The sequence below is a fragment of the Carettochelys insculpta genome, chromosome 2 (genome assembly GCF_033958435.1).
Source record: "Carettochelys insculpta isolate YL-2023 chromosome 2, ASM3395843v1, whole genome shotgun sequence".
In the NCBI taxonomy this organism is placed as follows: domain Eukaryota; kingdom Metazoa; phylum Chordata; order Testudines; family Carettochelyidae; genus Carettochelys; species Carettochelys insculpta.
The window spans coordinates 46,318,344-46,340,656 of record NC_134138.1 but is presented as its reverse complement, the minus strand read 5'-3'; the positions used below and the strand labels follow the sequence as shown (position 1 = coordinate 46,340,656).

Here is a 22,313-nt window from a genome sequence, read left to right as displayed (position 1 = left end):
GCTGTTAGCACTAAGCCCTCCCCCTGTGATACACACGCCGCACCGAAGGCCTGTGTCTCCACCGGCTTATCCAGAAACTCCTTCTCCGTTCCTCCAACCAATGTCACCATGGCTTGGGCCACCTTCACCATTTCTGGGAGTGGATCCCCTGGAGTACTATCACAAGCCAGTTTCACCTCTATCTGTGTCGTCGCGGAGGTCTCGCTCTCCCAGACGTCGGGGGTACACACTCCGTGGGTGGTCCAGGTCTCCATTCCCGGACCCTTGCCCATGCTGCTATGGTCGTCCTCATCATGCTGGACACAGACACCTCAGGCCTACATCCAGGAGCAGGTCCCCCCGGCCGCTCAATACCCCTGTGGACACTCTCGATCGGGGACAGAAACACAGTTGTCTCAAGGGGAGTTAGTTTTAGAACCCCGAGACTTTCCTTCACAATCCTCCAGGGAGCAAGTGTATCATCGACCGCAGGAGCCTGAGGGTTCGAGGGAGGTTTACCCCAGTGGTTCCTCCTCATCCTCCCCAGATGAGGCCATGGCCCCCAGGGATGTCTACCCTCTGGATGACCTTAAACAATTTTAGGAGCTATTTTAAAGGGTAGCTTTCACGCAAGACATTCAAACGGCAGAGGTGCAGGAGAAACATCACAAACTCCTGAAAAATTTGAGACCCCCCGGCTTCATCCAAAATTGCTATTCTGCTGGACGAAACCATTATGGAGTCAGCCACTACCATATGGCAGACTCCGGCCTCTATGCCGCCTACGAACAAGAGAGCGGATAAGAAGTACTTCGTCCCGGCAAAGAGCATGGAGTTCCTCTTTAGTCACCCACAACCAAATTCGTTGGTGGTCGAATCGTCCCAGCAGAGGTCGAAGGCTTCTCAGTACAAATCAGGGGGATCGGACAAAGATGCTACGAAGCAAGAGCTGTTTGGCAGGAAGGTATATTCCTCTTCTACCCTGCTATTGAGAATGGCAAATTATGCGGCACACCTAGCAAACCATAATTTTGATAATTACTCCAGACTTACTCCCCTCATGGATTCACTTCCGGAAGACAAAAAGCCGGTGTTAAAGGCGATTATTCAAGAGGACTACGCAGCATCGCGGACGGGAGTCCAGATTGCCTTGGATGTGGCGGCACGTTCAACGGCTACAGCAGTGGTCATGCGTAGAGAATCCTGGCTCCAGACGTCTGGCATCCCTAGGGACCTACAGGCGAAGATCGTGGACTTTCCCTTTGATACACAAAAGCTGTTTGCAGACTCAACAGCAGCAACAGTACAGAACTCCCAGGCGACGTTCTCAACAAAGCCGTACGCCCTCGGGACAGCCCCAAAGGCAACAAGTTTGACGGGTATGTTGGGGGCTGCACTATCAATACCATAGCTCAATGCCGCTCTCATCTCATGTTCCATCATCGCCTCAGACCGTTCCACTCCCTATGGCAAAAGATCACCACAGAAAAATGGGTGCTGGAGATCATAGCCACAGGTTACACGATCCCCTTCCAGTCGCTCCCACCGACGAAGCCCCCCCGCCAGGCCTCACCTCAGGGACGCTGCCCACGAGGCAAGGCTCAAGCAGGAAGTGGATCACCTTATGTTCATAGGGGCGGTAGAAAGAGTGCCGGAAGAATTCCAGGGGAAAGGTTTTTATTCACTCTACTTCCTAACAGAGAAGAAAACAGGAGGCTGGAGGCCCATCTTAGATCTTCGGGGCCTCAACCGTTACTTGCGCAAGTAATGTTTTCGGATGATCACAGTTGCCTCGATACTCACGGCACTGGACGATGGAGACTGGTTTGCAGCCCTCGACTTACAAGATGCTTACTTTCATATAACAATCCACTCGGCACACAGACGCTTCCTCCGCTTCACGGTCGGCAAGGAGCACTTCCAGTACAGGGTTCTTCCATTCGGCCTCTCCTCGGCCCCCAGAGTCTTTACCAAAACCCTGGCAGTGGTGTCAGCCTACCTGCACAGACAGGGGGTGTTTATTTTCCCATATCTGGACGACTGCCTGCTGAAAGGGGCCTCGAAGGCAGAGGTCTTACGCATGGTACGCGTCACAGCGGACACGTTTTCTTCGCTGGGCCTAGTTATCAACCTCGCAAAGTCAAAGACCGAACCCACACAAGATATAGAGTTCATAGGGGCACGTATAAACTCTATCACAGCAAGCGTGTAGCTACCCAACGCCCGCTTCCGCGCCATCAGTTCGCTGGTGCAAGTCATCACATACAGCCCCACGGTGCTGGTCTTAACATGCTTACAGCTGCTGGGCCACATGGCGGCAGCGACGTTTGTGGTACAGAATGCCAGGTCACACATGCGAAGCCTGCAGCATTGGCTGGCGAGTGTTTACAAACCAGCATCACACACTGTGCACAGGGTGGTGTCGCCCACGACAGAGGTGCGCAGATCCCTGGCGTGGTGGGAAAACCCCAAGAATCTGCTAGTGGGGGTGCCCTTTCACCAACCACAAACTTCTATTTTTCTTACTACCGATGCCTCCCACATAGGATGGGGAGTGCACATCGGCGACAAGGTGACGCAAGGGCTATGGTCCCCTGGGGAACAGACACTGCACATAAACATACTGGAGCTCAGAGCAGTGTTCAACGCCTGCAAACATTTTCGAGATTACCTACATGGCAAAGTAGTCGGGATCAATACCGACAATACCTCCACTATGTTTTACATCAATCAACAAGGAGGAGCACGATCCCGTGCCCTATGTGCGGAAGCAGTCTGATTGTGGAACTGGTGCATCGCCAACAACATAACATTGAAAGACTCGTACTTGCCGGGCGCTGACAACGTGAAAGCAGATCAGCTGAGCAGGCGCTTCACACTCACACATGAATGGCAGATCCGCTCCGATCTGCTACAGCGCATTTTTCGTACATGGGGGTTTCCCCAGATCAATCTGTTTGCCACCCAGTACAACAAGAAGTGTCCCCAGTACTGCTCCAGGGCAGGACTGGGGCGGGGGTCCCTGGGGGACGCATTCATGATTTGATGAAGGGGCCCCCTACTTTACGCGTTTCCCCCCACAGCGCTTATCCACAAGGTTCTGCAGAAAGCCAGAAGGGAGAGAGCTCACATGATACTCATAGTCCCAACTTGGGATCGGCAGCAATGGTTTCCCTTGCTTCTGCGCATGTTAGACCGCCCACTGCTTCCTCTACCGGTGGCGCCGGACTTACTCACGCAGGCTCAGGGGTCCATAGTGCACCCGCACCCTCAGGGTCTCCGTCTACAAGCATGGCTAATCCATGGCTCAGCTCCTTAGAGAGCATGTTTACGGAGGGAGTACAACAAGTCCTGGAATGTAGCCGAAGGACCTCCGCCAGGAGGACTTACAAGCAGAAATGGACTCGATTTACAGCCTGGTGTTCTCCAAGCAGTTAGCTCCCCTTGATGTTCCTATACCTGTAATACTAGAATACTTATTGGACCTCAAAAGAGGCGGGCTTTCTCTATCCTCGCTAGAGGTCCACCTCGCCACTTTATCAGCCTTTCGGCATACAGAGGAAGGGCCCACTGTATTCGCCCATCCTATCGTTGCAAGGTTCTTGAAAGGGCTGGTAAACCTGTACCCTCCTCGGAAACCGCTTCCACCATCGTGGAATTTGGACTTGGTGCTCAGCACGCTATCGGGTCCACCTTTTGAACCATTAGCCACAGTTCCCCTACGTCTCCTTACGATGAAAACAACCTTCCTCCTTGCAATTATGTCAGCCCGCAGGGTGAGTGAGCTCGCAGCAGTGATGGCAACGCTGCCCTGCACAGTATTCTCAAAGGAGGTGGTAACCTTAAGGCTGCACCCAGCCTTTGTTCCAAAAGTTTCTTCGAAGTTCCATCTCAACGAACCAATAGTTTTACCCTCGTTTTACCTGAAGCCTCACAGCTCCGGCAAGGAGGCACGCCTGCATCTCCTGGATGCGAGGAGGGCGTTGACCTTCTACATAGACAAAACTAAGTCCTTCCAGAAAATGGAGAGGCTTCTAGTCTCTCTCGCTCCCAGGTCAAAAGGAGAAGGTCTCTCTTCACAGAGAATCTCAAAGCACATTGTGTCCTGTATAAAAACGTGCTACGAGCTTCGAAAGACTCCTTTGCTGGCCCCACCCAGGGCTCACTCCACCAGGGCGGTGGCGGCGTCAACAGCCTTTTTCAAGGGCATCGCGTTAAAAGACATCTCTAGAGCGGCGACCTGGTCATCCTACGACACCTTCGCCAAGCATTATGCTCTACATCAGGTATTCGAAGAGGATACCTGTCTGTTGACTGCAGTCCTCTCGGGGGCAAGCTGCACATAAACCGATTACCCACCTCCTTACTTGGCTTACTGCTGGGTAGTCACCTATTGTGGAGCACCCACGGAGACCACTCGAAGAAGAAAGAGAAGTTACTCACTTGTAGTAATGATGGTTCTTCGAGATGTGTCCCCGTGGGTGCTCCACCACCCGCCCATCCTTCCCGCTTCGGATTTCTGTCTGGTGTTTCAGGAGCATTCGAGGCGGTTTCTCAAGGAACTGGCGGGGACCGGATCGCACACGTGGCCGGGGGCGTGCGGGGGAGCGGCGCACGCCAGTGCATGCGCGATATAGGAGAAACTGCTGGAAGATTTCTGATCTGTGGCGCCGGGTGAGTCTGACACCTATTGTGGAGCACCCACGGGGACACATCTTGAAGAACCATCGTTACTACAGGGGAGTAACTTCTCTTTTCATATCTCTGTCCATGCTGCTCACAGGAGCTGTGTCTACACGTGCACGCTACTTTGAAGTAGCGGCACCAACTTCGAAATAGCGCCCGTCACGTCTACACGCGTCGGGCACTATTTCGAAGTTAACTTCGACGTTAGGCGGCGAGACGTTGAAGTCGCTAACCTCATGAGGAGATAGGAATAGCGCCCTACTTCGACGTTCAACGTTGAAGTAGGGACAGTGTAGACGATCCGCGTCCCGCAACATCGAAATTGACGGGTCCTCCATGGCGGCCATCAGCTGGGGGGTTGAGAGACGCTCTCTCCAGCCCCGCAGCTCACTGGTGGCCGCGTGGAGCGGCCCCTTAAAGGTCCCCTCCCCCGCCCTGACTGCAGGAGGCTGAGGCAACGTGCAGGCTCCTGCCTGTACACGCGGCGGCGAGCCTGCACAGCCCTCAGCCCCTGACAGCAGCCATGGCTGCCCAGCAGCCCCCCCAGCGCCCCCAGGGGACCCCCCCCAAGAGGAGCCACAGCAGCCAGGGCAGCCAGAGGGCCACGCAGTCTGGGAAGCGGCAGCGGGGCCCCTCTTGGACGGAGGCCGAGATGCGGGACCTGCTGGGGCTCTGGAGCGAGGAGGAGGTGCTCCAGGTAATGGGGAGCAAGAGGCGGAACGCGGATGCGTTCTCTCGGCTGGCCGATGGCCTGGCTGCCCGGGGTCACCCTGCCCGCACTCCCGACCATGTCCGGAGTAAGGTGAAGGAGCTGCGGCAGGGTTATGCCCGGGCCCGGGATGCGGCCAGCCGATCTGGGGCCGCCCCCGTCACTTGCCCCTTTTACAGGGAGCTCAGGGACATCCTGGGCTCCCAGCACACCTCCTCCCCTCCGGCCACCCTTGACACCTCGGCTGATGAGCCCGAGCAGGCCCTGCAGCCGGGCTCCGCCCCGGAGGTAAGCCCCGCACCCCGGGGGCCCCCCCCGGAGGCCATCCCCGGGACATCGTGGCAGGAGGAGGAGGAGGAGGAGGAGGGGGGCTCCTCCTCCACCGATTCCAGCCTGCAGATCCTCCTCCTGCCATCCCGGAGCAGCAGCAGGGCCTCCGACCCCCGGGGATCTCCGGACCGTGGGAGCGGACCCACAGGTAGGTACCCCTCTCTGGTGGACACCCCGGGGCTTGAGGGGCGGGGGGAACAGAGATGTGTCTAGGGCCCCCCACACGCTCACATGGCCATGGCCCCAAGGACACCAGGGCCATGGCCCTCACAGCACTGCAGCCATCAGCCCCTGCCCCCCGCCACCCTGCATGACAGTGCCATGCCCCATCCCCGGGCCAGGGGGGAGCGGAACCTCGAGGGGCCCCCGGGCGGAGGGGGTGGGACACCCCGCAGCAGCAGCATGCGATGGAGTGGGGGGAGTGCCAAAGGGAGACTCAGGCTACATATGAGCCACCCGAGCCGAGGAGCTCCCAGGGCCAAAGGAGGATCCTGGCGCTACAGCTGGCAGGTGACACCTCTGCCCTGAACAAACAGGAGGGAGGAGCCGAGCTGGCTTGGAATTGGGGGGTGAGGGCGGGGGCCACAGGTAGAGGCTAGGGGAAGGGAGAGCTGGTAGGCAGCCAGCCAGAGGAGGGGGAAAGCTGCATCCCAGAGGGGCCCTCCTTGGGGTCTTCTCTCCATGACGGGTTGGAAGGACTGTCTCTTCCGACAGCTGGTGCTGTCACTCCTGCCAGAAACTGGCCTTCTGTGGCCTAAGAAACCTCTCCTGCTCTCAGACCCTGCGGGGTGAAGTGAGAGTCGCTCCCACCAGGGGATGGGCTGCAGGGCAGGGGGACCCCTGAACCCCATCCATCACAGCAGCATCTCCCGGGGACAGGGATGGGGAACCTGCAGCACAGGGCGGGGGGGACAAAGGCCACGGCTCGGGGCCCACACTAACGCCTGTCTCCATTCTTCTTTCCCCCCTCCTCTCCTGTGTCCTGCACCTGCACCTGCACCATCCGAAGGACCGGAAGAGAGCGCCGGCGAGGCATCGGTCGTCCCGGAGACCCCTCCGGGACCCTCGCTCCAGGGCAGCCCCTCGGCCGAGGAACGACCGGCCCCGCGGAGGGCCAGATGGCGGACCCCGCGCCTCCTACCGGCGGCGGCCACAGACCCCCAGCTGCTGGCCATCCACCGCCGGCAGCTGGAGGTGTCGGAGCAGCACCTCCAGCTGCAGGAGCAGGCGCTGGCCTGGCGCAGAGAGGCATGGGGGGCCTTTCTGGATACCATCAATCGGCTGATTGATTCCCTGGCCCCCCATGCCGCGCCGGCCGCGCCACCGCCCACCATGCCCGCTCCTGCAGCCCCACCACCGGCTGCTCCAGCCGTCGCCGGGCCGTCCGCCGTCGCCCCACCACCTCCCCGCGAGGGCCACCGCGCCGAGGGACCCCTGGAGCCACCCGCGACTCGCCGGCGCTGCTACCTTCCGGTGGAGCCCGCTCCCACCCAGCCGCGCACCAGACTGCAGGCCCGGCGGAGCTCCCGGCCGGGCACGCCCACTGCTGGGCTGTAGGGGCGAGGGGCCCGGGACGTGGCCCCCCCCCTTGTTGGACAGACTTTGGGGACTGGGTGGGTGGTGTGGGTGTTTCCCCTGTTTGCCCCGTCCCCCCCGTACATAGTTCTCCCCGTTCTCCTCCCTGCTTTTTGTTTTTCTTTTGATGGCGCACAGTGCTTTCATTTTTATTGTTGTACATAGTTTTATTTTTGCCCATCTTGGTTTTGTTGAATGTTTGTCCCTCCTTTTTGGTTTCTGTCTCACATATATATATTTTTTTATTTAAAAAAAAAAAAAAATCGTGAGGAGAAAAAAAACATTTACGTTCACCCACAAGTTCGTGCTGTCATTTCTCCTGGACAAGTTGGGGGGGGCGGTGGGGTGCTCCATGGTGGTGTGGGCGTTGGGGCAGGAGTGTGGGGGAGGAAGGGGCGGGCAGTAGGGGGCCTGGGCACAGTTCACCCCGTGGCCTGGTCGTCGAAGTGGGCCCGCAGGGCCTCCCGGACCCGGGTCCCCTCTGGGTCCACCTGCTGACGGGGGGCAGCAGGTGGCTGGAGGTGTGCCCTGCCGGCCTCGGCGGCCCAGCCCTGGAGAAAGCTCTCCTCCTTGCTCTCCACGAGGTTGTGCAGGGCGCAGCAGGCACCCACAATCTGGGGGATGTTGTTTGGGCTGGCATCCAGGCGGGTGAGGAGACATCGCCATCGTCCCTTGAGGCGGCCAAATGAGCGCTCCACCACCTGGCGCGCACGGTTCAGGTGCTGGTTGAAGCGCTCCTGGCTGGCGGAGAGGTGGCCCGTGTAGGGGCGCATGAGCCACGGCCGGAGGGGGTAGGCCGCATCCGCGATGATGCAGAAGGGCATGGTGGTGTCCCCCAGAGGGATCTCCTGCTGGGGGATGTAGGTCCCCGCCTCCAGCCGGCGGCACAGGCCCGAGTTGCGGAACACCCGGGCGTCGTGGGTGCTGCCAGGCCAGCCCACATAAATGTCCTGGAACCGTCCCCGGCTGTCCACCAAGGCCTGCAGGACGACTGAATGGTAGCCTTTCCGATTGACGTATCGGCCTCCACTGTGGTCCGGGGCGCGGATGGGGATGTGAGTCCCATCCAGAGCCCCGAAGCAGTTGGGGAAGCCCAGGGTGGCAAAGGCGGCGACAGTGGCACGTGGGTCCCCCAGCCTCACGAGCCTGTGCAGGAGCATGGAGTTGATGGCACGCACGACCTGCAGAGAAAGCACATGGGACAGCCCCAATGAGGGGTGGGCAGGGTGTGCATGGCCCTGCCCTGCCCTGCCCTGGCCCCCCTGCCCTGCTCTGCCCTGGCCCCCCTGGCCTGCTCTGCCCTGCCCTGGCTCCCCTGCCCTGCCCTGGCCCCCCTGCCCTGCTCTGCCCTGCCCTGGCCCCCCTACCCTCCCCTGCCCTGCCCTGGCCCCCCTGCCCTGCTCTGCCCTGCCCTGGCTCCCCTGCCCTGCCCTGCTCTGCCCTGGCCCCCCTGCCCTGCCCTGCCCTGGCCCCCCTGCCCTGGCCCCCCTGCCCTGCTCTGCCCTTCCCTGCCCTGCCCTGCCCTGGCCCCCCTGCCCTGGCTCCCCTGCCCTGGCCCCCCTGGCCTGCTCTGCCCTGCCCAGCCCTGCCCTGGCTCCCCTGCCCTGCCCTGGCCCCCCTGGCCTGCTCTGCCCTGCCCAGCCCTGCCCTGGCCCCCCTGCTCTGCCCTGGCCTCCCCCTGTGGGTTCTCTTACCTCCATGAAGACAGCCCCGACGGTGGCCTTTCCGACGCCAAACTGCTTCCAGACAGCGATGCTGACCCGTTTCTCCACAGGGAAGGCACGCCGCATGGCAGTGTCCCGGTGCCTGAGTGCGGGGCTGAGCCACTGGCACAGCTCCAGGAATGTCTGTCGGGTCATCCTGAAGTGGCGGACCCAGTGCTCGTCGTCCCACTCCCCAAGCACCAGCCGCTCCCACCAGTCGGTGCTGGTGGGGTAGCTCCACAGCCGCCGGCGTGTGAGGCGGGGGGTGGAGCGGGGTGCTGCAAGGGTAGGGGCTGAGCCCTGCTGCCCTGGGGGCATGTCCTCCCCTGGGGCAAGAAGGTGCTCAGCTGCCCCCAACATGACAAGAGCCAGGGCAAGCCCTGCTCCTGCCGGGAGGGCTGGGTGGACCTCTAGCTGCTGCTGCTGCTGCTGCTGCTGCTGCTGGGGTTCCATGACTGCGGCGCTCGGGGTCTGTGTGCCTATATGGCTCGTCAGACCGCGTGCTGTGCAGGCTGAGTGTATGTGGGAGGGGCCCTTTAAGGGAGCGGCTAGCTGTTGCCCCGGAAGCGCTAGTCCGCCCGTTGACCCTGTCTGCAGCTGTGCCTGGCATCCCTATTTCGATGTGTGCTACTTTGACGTGTAGACGTTCCCTCGCTGCGCCTATTTCGATGTCGGGCTGCGCAACGTCGAAGTTGAACATCGACGTTGCCGGCCCTGGAGGACGTGTAGACGTTATTCATCGAAATAGCCTATTTCGATGTCGCAACATCGAAATAAGCTACTTCGATGTAGGGTGCACGTGTAGACGTAGCCAGGGAGTACCTGAGATTACGAGTCATTGTCACCAAACATGGATCACCCTTTGGATTGACAATTACATTGAGAGTTTTCATCAAATGCATTGCAATTGAGAGGCTCTTCTCTAAAAAAAACAAGGGCTAATTGTGTATCAATTCTTCCACGCTTGGCTGATTTGGCAAATGGAAGTTCTGGTCATCAGATTCTCTAACACTTCACATTCGGGTTGAAAATCTACACAGAGAAATCTCTTGACTCCTGTAATGCTTGGCCAGTGAATAGTCACCAAGTAACTGGGTAACTTGTAAAGAATCCCAGAAGGTCATATCAAGAAAATATTATGGTGATAAACAGGGTCATTCCTTGAATGAAGTCATCAAAGCTATGTTGAGTAGACTAGAATCTTTTATGTGTTTGCCTATATTGTTAGAAAATCAAAAAGTGCTAAATGTGGCTGTTTGCTGCATCTTGTTAGAAATCTAACAGTGTGATTTATTTAGCTTATATATGCTAAAACTTATTCCTGTCTGCTAATGTTTTATTACTGAATTCTATTGGCTCAGAGATCAAACAAAATATAATCATTGAGATGATAATGTTGGTGTCATAATGTTACTGTCCTAGTCTCTCCTGGAAGTTTGTAAATCCATATAGTAATCTACTTGTGAACTGTCTTAATAGTTTGAATGGCTATTGCTAACTGTCTTGTTCAAAAAAGTACCCCTTCAACAGAGATCAAACTTTTGGTTCACTTTCATCAAAGCCAATGCTTTGGAGTTACCTGTGAGCGCCCAAAAACTATAAAGGAAGCTTTGGGCCTTATATTGTTTTTCTTAAATCATCTTAAGTATTAACATGGATGATCTAAGGTCTAAAACTGAAATTTCCAGGTGTACAGACTCTGTACATGGACTGCCTGTTGGATTCTGACCTTTAGAATCAATTACAGAAAGACATTTACAAATCAGCAGCCTCAGCCATCTCTGCTGTGAAACTGAACTAAGAACTTTACACAATTCATATGTATCTTGATCTCTTAACCATATAGAACTCTTTTTTGTTTTATTAGTAAATTTTTGATTTAGTTAATAAGGATGGCAATCAGTGCGTATTAGAGTAAGATCTGAAATATTAATTAACGTGGTGTGCAATGTGTCTGGTCCTTTGGGGTTAGTAGAAGTATTAAGAACTGACAACTTATTTCATGCAGTCTTTTTCTGTGCCTTAATTGTGGTGGTGTTTAGAATTCTCTTGTGCTTCTTTCACAGTGGTGGATATTAATATACTCCATTGCAAATTAGTTTTTTTTAATTCCTTCCCTTTTGATTTTCTTGAATCCAGTACCCTTGCACTTATTTACTGTGTGGTATGTAACCATTCCCTACAATGCTGAATCCAAACAGCTCTTAGTCGTGGGATCCAAACTTCCCTATCACTTTCAGGTTGTCATTTCATAGAAGTTCAAAGAAGTAATAGTTCATGGATCAAAGAAGGAATTCTGGGATGACATTTCTTCTCATTTAAGCATGTATTATATAGCCATACTCTGAAAGCTGTATTCTTTAAAAAAACAAAAAATTGGGCGTTTTAAATTCTGCTAACACAGAGAATGGCAGAGACATTTTGACTACAATGGCTTATAGCAGTTCCGTTCAAAAGTTTTGTGGCAAAGCAAGGTTGTTATGAATGATCATGGACAGAACATCTCCTGTTTTTTGGTTGGAACTCTACTGCAGTCAAAATGTAATGTGTCTGGGTGGCTTTCATGAAGCAATTTCCTTAACGTCAGTATTTTGTTTTAGGTGCTGAAGAAGATGAAGATAACACAGTGATAGCAACATCTAGAACAGTGCCAAAGATACCATCAACTAGTGATGTACCTAAAGCTGAGACAACTACACTGAAAACACAGACCAAGATACCTGCACAAACAAAGGTTTGTGGACAGTTACTATTTACAGCAGTATATAGTAATACTTTTTAGAGGGGGTTCATAAAACACAATTCTGTATGTCTTAATAGATTATTTGAAAATACACTTGGTGAATGGTTATGCCTGTAATAATCATAAACACCTCACGTAGGTTACTTCACTCAGTTAACTCAAAGATAGAGCTGCTCATAGAGCTTTTAATTCCCAGTACAGTAAACCGTCGACTTACATGTAGGTTGCATTCCCTGGCAACCACATGTAAGTCGAATTTTGGGCAAGTCACGTGATCCAGGAAACTGATCAGCCCTGCTGTGCTGGTCAGTTTCCTGGCTCCCGGGACTGGTGGGGAGCCGTGAACCAGGCAGCAGCCTGGCTCTCAGCTCCTGCAAGTGGAGGGGAGCCAGGAGCAGACAGGAGCTGGAGCCAGGCTGCTGCCAGATTTCTGGCTCCCCGCCACTCACTATTTCAACTTGTGTTATTGCAAGTAACTCGTAGGTTGAAATCATATAAGTTGGGGGTCTGCTGTATAAAACCAAGGTACCCACTCTGGATTTCACTTCCAGAAAAGAGTATCAAGGCCAGGACAGCACATTTTCTTATGAACACATAGGTGTAAGTGAACATGAAATATAATCTTAGCCCTTCAGTATGTCTCCAAAAGGATTGCTAAATTGCCTCCCCACACGCTCCAAAAAGGATTTTTTTTTCCTTTCTTTAGTGGTACGTTGTGTGCTTTTCTCCAGATTTCTCTTCAGGAATATACCATCCTTAATATTCTAACATGGTATTTTGCAGTGCTTATTATGTCTTTTATCAGTTGCACTGGTGCACAGAAAGAAAACAGTGTAGATGACAGTGGTTAAAAAAATAATTGACAGGCATTCAGATCACAAAACCATTATTATAAGTGAGAGACATGCTGACAGAATTACCAGAGATGTCAGATTGCTTGCTTATGACAAGAACTGCACCTTTGTTGGAGAGAGTCCTTTAGGCTTCTTAGCTGAGTATTATGGGGCAGTTTGTGCTGCTACTCTGTGGCTGGAGGGTAAGCTTTGATCGATATTTTCCAAACTAGCTGGTAGTTCTTGAGTGGCTACTTGACACCTTGAAGAGGATCTGATTTACAGAGGGCAAGTCACTTTGAGCATCTTTCCCCTTGGTTTGCGAGGGCTGTCAGGAGAGGGTGAAAAGAGCAAAATAAAATATAAATAAGGTCATCAAAGCCATTTTAATAGGTAAGCTTGGGCTCCCTGAATCCAGTGCATATTAAACTATGGGAAGAAGCTATAGGTAAGATTTTTTTTGAAAGAAACAAAGAGCTGATCACGTATACAGCTTTTAGGAAAACAACAAAACAACCAGTTCAGTTCGTTTCCGTACACTGAAAAGATTTTGTTACTGTTTTCACAGCTTACTGCTGTGCTTGGGTGTTTTGTGTATGGATAATCCAATTTAAAAAAACATGGAGAGCAACGTGGAAGACATTCTTGGAAAGTTGCACCTAATATTAAAATAGTGTTATTGATGTGAAGACTGAGAGATACAGAGAAAAGCAGGGAAGGGAGACACAGAGCTGTGAAGTGCCTTAGAGAAGAAGGCCAGAAACTTGATCTTCCTTTGTTGGTGTATAAATGTGGACTGGAGAAGACTGATCTTTATATACTGCTGTCTGAGGTCGTAGCGCCATTCCACAGACAGACTAGCAAACGGACTTCTGAATCTGAAGGAAAGATTAATTTCCTTTCCTGTCACTCAGTGAAAATGGGATGATTTACTCTGAATGCAGCAGAGTACAGTACCGCTGATTGTTAGTTGAATGTTGATGTTATTTGAATGCTATGAAAACAATGTATTCTTGAATTATCTTGTCTGTATCCCTATGTCATTGCAGAATATTAGTCATAGTTTTCTGCAAAATTGTATTAGTTCAGTGGTCTATGATGCAACTCCTAGGTGTTGTGATAATAAAAGTAATAAATATAATAATAGTCTTATTTGCTGTGTGAGTCTCCAGTAATGGAGACTCCAAAATCATCTTAATGAGGTCTCATTGACCTCACTATGATAGAGCTTATTAGTTACTCTGTCTTCTTGCTGCTTTTTTTTAAATGTGCTTTGACTGCTACTTCCTTCTTGCTAGCCTACACAATACCTGAGGAATTGTCATTAAGACTTGGTCTCTGCTCTAGACTGTACAGATTCTGTTCTTTTTTCAGAAATCATGTTTTCTACACCTTTCATCACTTGTTCCCTTGTTTTGGATTCTTTTAAATTTTTATGGTAACGTAGAAACTAAAGTTGCCTTTAGTGTATAAGAAGTAACCACAGAGATGTTCAATAAAGATGACTAAAATTTTTTTGATCTGGCATGTAATATCTTTGACATGTTTTGTTACGACATTATCTCTGTTATTACTAAGATGGGGAGCTAATATTTATATACCCATGTTTACTTTACTTTATCATTGTATAATCACATTAGGTTTGCTAACCATAATTTTCTTGTTTCATGCATGTGCATAATATTTTCTCTCCCCATATAAAGCCTCTGTTACATCCTTTAAATGACACTCTATTGATTTCTGCCAAATTCTGTACTCTGTAATTCCGCTGTATTGTAATTCAGCATGTCCTTCCTATCTGGCTGTTTTTGTGTTGGGATGTTTATATTTGGGTATGCTTTTCTGACTGTTTAAGTTAATGAAATGCCATTTAAAGTGTAGAAATGTACACTTTTATAATGTGATCATAGATTTTTAAAATTTTTGTACTACAGTTGCCTGGAGAAATTGATGAGAAAGGAACAATTCTGAAGACAAACTCTAATGCCAACAAAGAAACGAATGACCCAGGAGATGACACTGATGTATATACTGAGAAGCACTCAGAAAACCTCTTTCAGAGAACAGAAGTACTTGCAGGTAAGAAAAAGCTGGCTAAAGCCTCTTCTACAAGATAATAGGAAAAATGTTGCAAATACAAACATGTTTCCTGCAGAATAATAGAATAATCAAAATTCATATTGTCACATTGCTGTGGGGTACCAGAGGATCATACATTTCTGCAGAGCAGCCATTCTTCCGTAGTGGAGAATTGGATGGTCTTCATCCAGAATTATGTAATATTCAGCCTAACCTTTTGCCAATTAGTTGAAAGGTAGTCCATCCCCAAAGATGTTCAGTGCTTACTCCTGAGGGTCCTTCGCTTCCACAATGCGGGAAGGGAACTTGGGTTTCCATGATAACTTGTAGGGCAAAGATCTATGCCCCACCAGCCTGACCTTTGGTCCCTTCTGGCAGGTTCTGGCCCTCTTGAGTGTTCTTTGGGTGACAGGAGAGATGTTATAGTGGAGGGAGCTGCAACCTCTGTTTACACTGAGAAGCAGAGATGGTTGAGTATAGAGGGGACATCTCATGTGGACCAAGGAAACGCAAGTTGTCCTCTCATTTTGTGTTGCTTGCATTAGAGCAACACCAGATAGCCTCATATTAGTATGGCTATGCTGTTTTTCTTCATAATCAACGCTGACTTCCAGAGATTTATAACTGTGAAATGCTCCTATAGGTTAAATTTTGGTATCCAAACTGTTCTGAAAGTGCATTTATTTTTATGGCATGTCCCAGAAAAGGAACATTAAACTATAGAGCATTTTGACCTGTAGAAGTGAATTCAAACAATAAAATTCAGGATCTGATTTTTTTTTTGAAGCTCAAGGTCTTGGACTAAAAGAACATTAGCATTGAAATATCACATCCCATTTAAATTTTCATTTTTGATAGTTTCAATTTTTAGTTTAAGGACACTGGTAAATACATGACAGATTAATTGTCCTCATATATGGGCAAAACCATTCAACATCTCAGTCATTCAGCTATATGCACGCACATCGGACAGTATGGAGGAAGAGATTGAGCTATTCTATAAAGACTTGACAAAGACGATGGAGGAGATACCAAAGAAAGATGTGTTGATCATCGGAGGAGATTGGAATGCGAAGGTTGGAACAGATAATGAAGGTTGGGAGAGAGTCATGGAAAGGTCTGGATATGGAGAAAGAAACGAGGTGAGAAACTGTTAGAGTTTGCTACAGAGCATGAGATGGTGATTTGCAACATGAGAGTCCAACAAAAGGGCTGTAGGAAGTGGACATGGCGATCGAATGGCAGGAAGTCCAAGAACATGATAGATATGATTTTGATAAGAAGAAGATGGATAACGGCATAGCAGAGCCGAACTTTCCAAGGAGCGAATATAGACTCAGACCAGAGTCTAGTGATCGCAAACATCAAGATAAAACTCAAAAGAAAATGTAAGATGCAGTTTAAGAAAAGAAGAGATGTGACGAGGCTATGTAAGGAAGAAACAGGGAATGCATACAGAACAGCGCTCGAAGAGAAGATTAAGAATATCGCCACAGAGAAAGACCTAGATAAGAGAGTCACAGGGATAGCCATCCCTATAGAAGAGGCAATTGAGCAGACTGTTCCAGAAGAAGAAAAGATCAGTATGAAGTGGATTACCCAGGAGACACTGAAGTTGGTTCAAGAGGAAAGAGTGTTGAAGATCAGAAGAGATGTTTCTGAGATGGCAGAACAGCAATATAGGAGGAAATGCAATGAGGTAAGGGAAGCAGCCAGAAAGGATAAGGAGAAATGGTTAGAGGAGCAATGTGAAGATATCGAGAGGTATTATGGTGAATGTAAGACTAGGGAGGTGTATAAGACAATTAGGAATATTAATAGGAAATGGCAACCGAAGCAGATGGCAATCAAAGATGAGAATGAAGAAGTGCTCATGAACAGGGAGAAGATTGTGCAGCAATGGACAAGGTATTGCACTGATCTGTACAAAGCACAGTTGGACCCGAGTGTCTCAGAGAGACTGATTGAAGAATTGAAAGAGATATCTCCCCCGAGCATCTAGAGCAAGCCTGATATTTCGAAGGAGGAAGTAGAAAAAGCAGTGAAATGACTAAAGAACAACAAGAGCCCTGGAAATGGTAAGATCATGGGACAGATGATCAAATATGGCAGAGAAAGCATGACTCAGGAAATACACCATGTAACATAGCATGAAAAGAAGGGAAGGCACCTAAGGAATGGACAAGATCTCTGCTAGTGACAATACCCAAGAAAGGAAGTACATTGAAGTGCAAGAACTACAGAACAATTGCCCTAACGAGTCATCTAGGTAAGGTGCTGATGATGATACTGAATGAGAGATTAAGATCACAGATAGAAGAACATCTACCAGATGAGCAAGCAGGGTTCAGAAAAGATAGAAGTACCATACAGCAGATATTGGCACTAAGACTGATAGCAGAGGAAGCTCGATGAAAGAATAAAAATGTATACACTTGCTTCGTTGATTTTCAAAAGGCATTTGACAGTATAGATCAGAAAGTGATTTGGGTGGTGTTGGAGTCATATGGAGTGGATAGCAGACTGATATGGTTGTTGAAAGATATCAATGATAATGCGGAGGCAGCATTGAGAGTGTGCAGGGAGTTGGGAAGTTGGTTTAAAACACGTAGAGGTATGAGACAAGGAAGTACAATATCGCCAAGTATCTTCATCGCACATCTGGAAAGAGTGATGGACAAGATCAAGGAAGAGGTAGAAGGGGTATCTGTGCACAGGAAAAGAATTAACAACTTGAGGTTCACGGATGATATAGTTATCATTGAGGAAGATGAGGAGAAGCTAGCGAAAACGGTGTGGGTGTTAAACGAAGAAGGGAAGCAGTACAGACTGATTATGAACATCAATAAAACAAAAACAATGGTATTTGGAGATAAGGAAATAGGAAGGAAGATCAGTGTCAATGGTATTGAATTAGAAAATATAGAGAAGTTCACATATCTGGGGAGCAACATAAAGTATGATCTAGACTGTAGGAAGGGAATAGCACTAGAACAGGAAAAGCAAGAGGGAGTTTGAAGGCAATGGATAAGATCTGGAAAAGCAAAGCAATTAGCTTAAGAACGAAGCTGGACGTCTTGAAAATGTGTGTATTCAGCAGCATGTTGTACAGATGTGAGACATGGATGATAACGGAAGATTCGAAAAGAAGAATATTGGCATTCAAAAGGAGTTGTTATAGAAAGATTCTGAGAATAGGATAGATTCAGAAGGTCACCAATGAGGAATTATATAGAAAGATACAGCTGAAAGAGAACCTGCTGCAGAAGGTTATAAAACAGAAGCTACAACTATTTGGGCATATTTGCAGAATGAATGATGAACAAAAAATCAAGACCCGAGTATTTGGCATAAAGGACGGTTCAAATAGGAGAGGCAGACCCCACAGAGAATGGATAGATGACATAGTAGATAGGTGCAGAGCTAGTCTACAGAAACTAAGCCACTCTGCACTGGATAGGGAAAGATGGAAGGAAATAGTGAGAGAGGCATCAGACACAAACGGGTGCTGAGCCCACGGTTGGTGATGGTGGTGATGATGATGATGATATATGGGCTACATGGAAACGGACACAATGTTTATCTCCTGAAAATTTATTTTAGGCTTAACAGACTGAAGTAGATGTGGCATGAGTCAGTTTCTTCCTTGGTAAAAACAGAATAGTAATCAAGGGTAACCTATACATAATTTTAATGTCAGAAATGTTATTTCCCTTTGTGAAAAGTAAGTTCAGAAGCAAACGTTATGGTTATACATTCATCCCTCATTTAACAAGTACTTTACTAGAAAGCAGCAGGGGAGGGATAGCTCAGTGGTTTGAGCATTGGCCTGCTAAACCTGGGGTTGTGAGCTCACTCCTTGAGGTGGCCATTTAGGGATTGGGATAAATAGATGCCAGAGATGGTGCTTGGCCCTGCCACAAGGGCAGGGGACTAGGCTAGATGACCTCCCAAGGTCCCTGCCAGCTCTAGGAGATGTGTGTCTCCAATTGTCTTATTTATTTTTTTTATTTTACTCACTAAAACAAGGAACATATATACCTGTCTTTATTCACTATATGAGTGAACTTCCCCTGCCCTGGCCGGGGCAGGAAGACCTGCAGCTGGAGCAGAGGAAGCCATGTGGTCCATGGTCAGGAGGCTGGGAGACCCACAGCGCTGTGGCTGGCTCCGCTTCAGCCTTGGGGCCTCTGGTGGTGGGTGGGGAGACCTGCAGCTCCATGGCTAGAGCCTTTTCCCTCCCTTCCCTCAGACATGCAGCTGTCTGACAGCCCTTAGGCTGGGGGAAGAGAGGGAGAAGGCGCTTAGCCTGGTTCCCTCCCCTACAATGGCAGGAACATAAAACCGACTAGCCATGAGCTGATCAGTTTCCCGGCCCGCAAGCCACAGGGAGACTGGAACCAGCCTGCCCCTGGTTCCCAGCTCCTGGCGCTCTGGGAGCCAGGAAACTGACCATCCCTGGTGGTTCCTGGCTCCCCTCCCCTTGCAGGAAAATTCAAGTTATGCAGGGGTTGCAGGAACAACCCCTGCATAACTTGAGGGTTTACAGTATTAGACACTTCCCCTTGCACCCACCCCACAGACCTCACCTTTGGCCAGGGTTTAACTCCAACCCAGCAGCCCCAAACCACGCCCAGCCTTAGAGCCCCCAAGCAGCCGAAAACTGCCCACAGGCTTAGACCCCTCCTGCATCCCTCAACAGCCCCAGCCTTTGACACTCTTCCTGCTCCCGCAGCCTCTTCACTGGGGCTGCTAGGCTGGGTGGCTCCCCCAGCCCTCCTGCTCCCAGCAATTAACTGAAGTGTTAAGGTTTCAGCACCTAGGCTAAGGTAATGATTACCCCTAGGGTGCATCTACACTTGCATTCCTCTTTCAAAAGAGGCATGCAAATGAGGTAAATTGAAAATGCAAATGAGGTATCAATTTGCATATTTGGCATCTAATTCGTACATTCTAATTTCGAAAGAAGAAGGCCAGTGTAGGCACTGCTCTTTCGGAAGTAAACCCATCTGCGAAAGAATCCTTCTTCCGTTTATTTAATAGGAAGAAGGATTCTTTCGAAGATGGGGTTTACTTTCGAAAGAGCAGCGTCTACACTGGCTTTCTTCTTTTGAAAGAAGCTCTTTCGAAATTAGACTATGCAAATGAGTGCCAAATATGCAAATGCATACCTTGTTTGCATTTTTTGATTTACCTCATTTGCATACCTCATTCGAAATAGGCATGCAAGTGCAGATGCATCCCTAGTGCTAGAGATAGCTGCTGGAGATGGCAGCTATCTCTATTGATAGATATCTGCCTGAGGTAGCAGTGTTAAGAAACTGCAAATGGCTTCTTTACCAGCCACATGCAGCTGGGAACTGCCCAGCTGGCGACTTTTAACAAACCTGATGGGACCCATAGGCTGGGAATCCCTGCTCTACGTACATACACTATAGCCTATTTCTGCTGCTAAGCTAGTCAAATACATCAGAAGAGTACCTAACCTGAATTGATTTATGTCAAGTTACAAGCCCTTGGAAGGAATTGGAGGCTATTCCATGTATTTTAATGGGAATTTAGTGTCGCTTTTATGAGTTTTCGCCTACGAGCAGAAATTTGGGAACCTATTGTGCTCATATAGCCAGGGATGAGTGTATTTGCTCATTTTGTTGATACGCTGTGGGAGCATTATTAGTTTTTTGTTAACTGAAAAAAATTACTATTTTTGAGCTGTATTTTTAATTTTCTGTAGAACTGTAGGCCATATTGTGTCTCTGACTTTTAAACAAAACTTTCCACTGAACTGTTTTTCCTTATTAAAAACCTACTTATTGTGATGATTTCATTAAAAAAATCAAGATGCTTGCTTAATTTGAGCCAATGTTTTGTGTTACAGAAAACAAATGCAAATCTATTGGTCTTATTTTGGCATATTGTGAACATTTGTTCATTTTATTACAGCTGTTATTGCTGGTGGAGTTATTGGTTTTCTCTTCGCAATTTTCCTTATCTTGCTGTTGGTATATCGCATGAGGAAGAAGGATGAAGGCAGCTACGATCTTGGTGAACGTAAACCATCCAGTGCTGCCTATCAAAAGGCACCTACTAAGGAGTTTTACGCATAAAATTCCTAGTTAGTGTCTCTATTTATGAGATCACTGAACTCTTTTAAATAAAGCTTTTGCATAGAATAATGAAGATCTTTTTTTCTTTAAAGAGCCATTCTGGCACCTTTATGATAAAATCCCATTGTATTTAAAACTTTTCATGTATTCCTTTAAAAACGTAAAATTAAAACTTAACATTTGCAGTGTTCTGTGAATAACAGTGGTAAAGCATTATTTTATAAAACCATTGATGTTCACTGAATCATTTTTAAAACTTTATGCATAAATATAAAATAATGAGAAAGATTGTTTTATCCTATGGCTCAATGAAAGTTGTTTAATTTTTGTCAGCATGTCTCAGACTGATCTTATAAGTTAGTTTTTATTTCATTAATTTATCTGTTTCCAAAAAAATGCCTTTTTTAGTTGTCATGGTGCAATTTGTCTTCAGATAATTCAGATAACCGTAACTTTTAGTGTAAATGTAATTTTTCACCTATGTAAAGTTTAACCTCCACTTTGTATAAATTTATGTCCGAATATCAATTTTACACTTTGCATTGTTTCTCAGTGTAAACTGTAGCTTCGGTGAAATGTGTAACTGCAAATTAATGTGTAAAATTGGATTATCACTGCAAACTGTAGTCATATCCTTACTAAACAAATCTTTAAGGAAGATTTGAAGTAAGCTACTGACAAGCCTAAGTAAACCCAAAGACTCTTAACAGTATTCTGAGAAGTTGCTGCAGATTTCTATGGCCACTGTATTTGTTAATTTCTTGAATTTGAAGTTACAAGTAGGGGTTTAAAATAATTTTTTGTTCTTAAAAATACATTTAAGTTGTAAACGTGTTTTAAAGCCTTTGAAGTGCCTATGATTATATGTAACTTGTTGCAGACTGGTGTTAATGAGTATATAACAGTCAAAGAAAATGTTGGTATTTTATAAGCACAGACGATTCTAATGGTAACTTTTGTAGTCTTACATGGATGATAGACATAAATTGTAATTTGGGAACATAAACACTACTGAATAAATCATGTGGCCTAATACTGAAATTAATACTCATATACTTTTGTATTTTTTTCATCTTAGTCCTACTTAGTTTTGTTTAATATCATAAATTATGTCTATTAAACGTTGGAGAATGTCATTTGGAAGCCAAGACCAAAAAAAGCAATTGATGAGGTTTATACTTGGAATAGGGATTCAGAATTGGCTGGGAAAGCCATGAATATTTCTTTGTTGACAAACTTGGAATCTTGCCTGTGAATTATGTCGTTTTCAGTCTTTTCATTATGTTCAATGGCAACATTGGCATAGACACATGCTTTCTGCAAATGTTAATTTCAGGCAGTAAAACCTAAAAGAGTATACAGTTTCATTTATTATGAATATAATTTCTTTTATTTGTTTTTACTCTGCCTTTGGAGAACCTCATCTTGATTTGAATTCAGACTCCAGAAGGCAAATTGAGAAGTGGATTATCTTCGTATGAGAAGATAAGACATATTCCCAGTAGAAGAGATATGCTCTGCTGTTTAGGTTTCAAATAGCCATTCAACAGAGACATACGGAGAAGACAG

At 48.3% G+C, this 22,313-nt stretch overlaps 1 protein-coding gene across 1 annotated transcript in view; it reads left to right on the top strand.

Moving 5' to 3' along the window:
• Window positions 1–22,047, top strand: part of SDC2 (syndecan 2) — a 125,400-nt gene extending 103,353 nt beyond the window's left edge. Inside the window, exons 3-5 of the mRNA XM_074986904.1 lie at window positions 11,583–11,716; window positions 14,493–14,637; window positions 20,581–22,047. Of these exons, the coding sequence (XP_074843005.1) occupies window positions 11,583–11,716; window positions 14,493–14,637; window positions 20,581–20,744 (443 nt within the window). The 3' untranslated portion in view covers window positions 20,745–22,047. The remainder of the gene's footprint in view (window positions 1–11,582; window positions 11,717–14,492; window positions 14,638–20,580) is intronic.
• The last annotated feature ends 266 nt before the right edge of the window (window positions 22,048–22,313 follow it).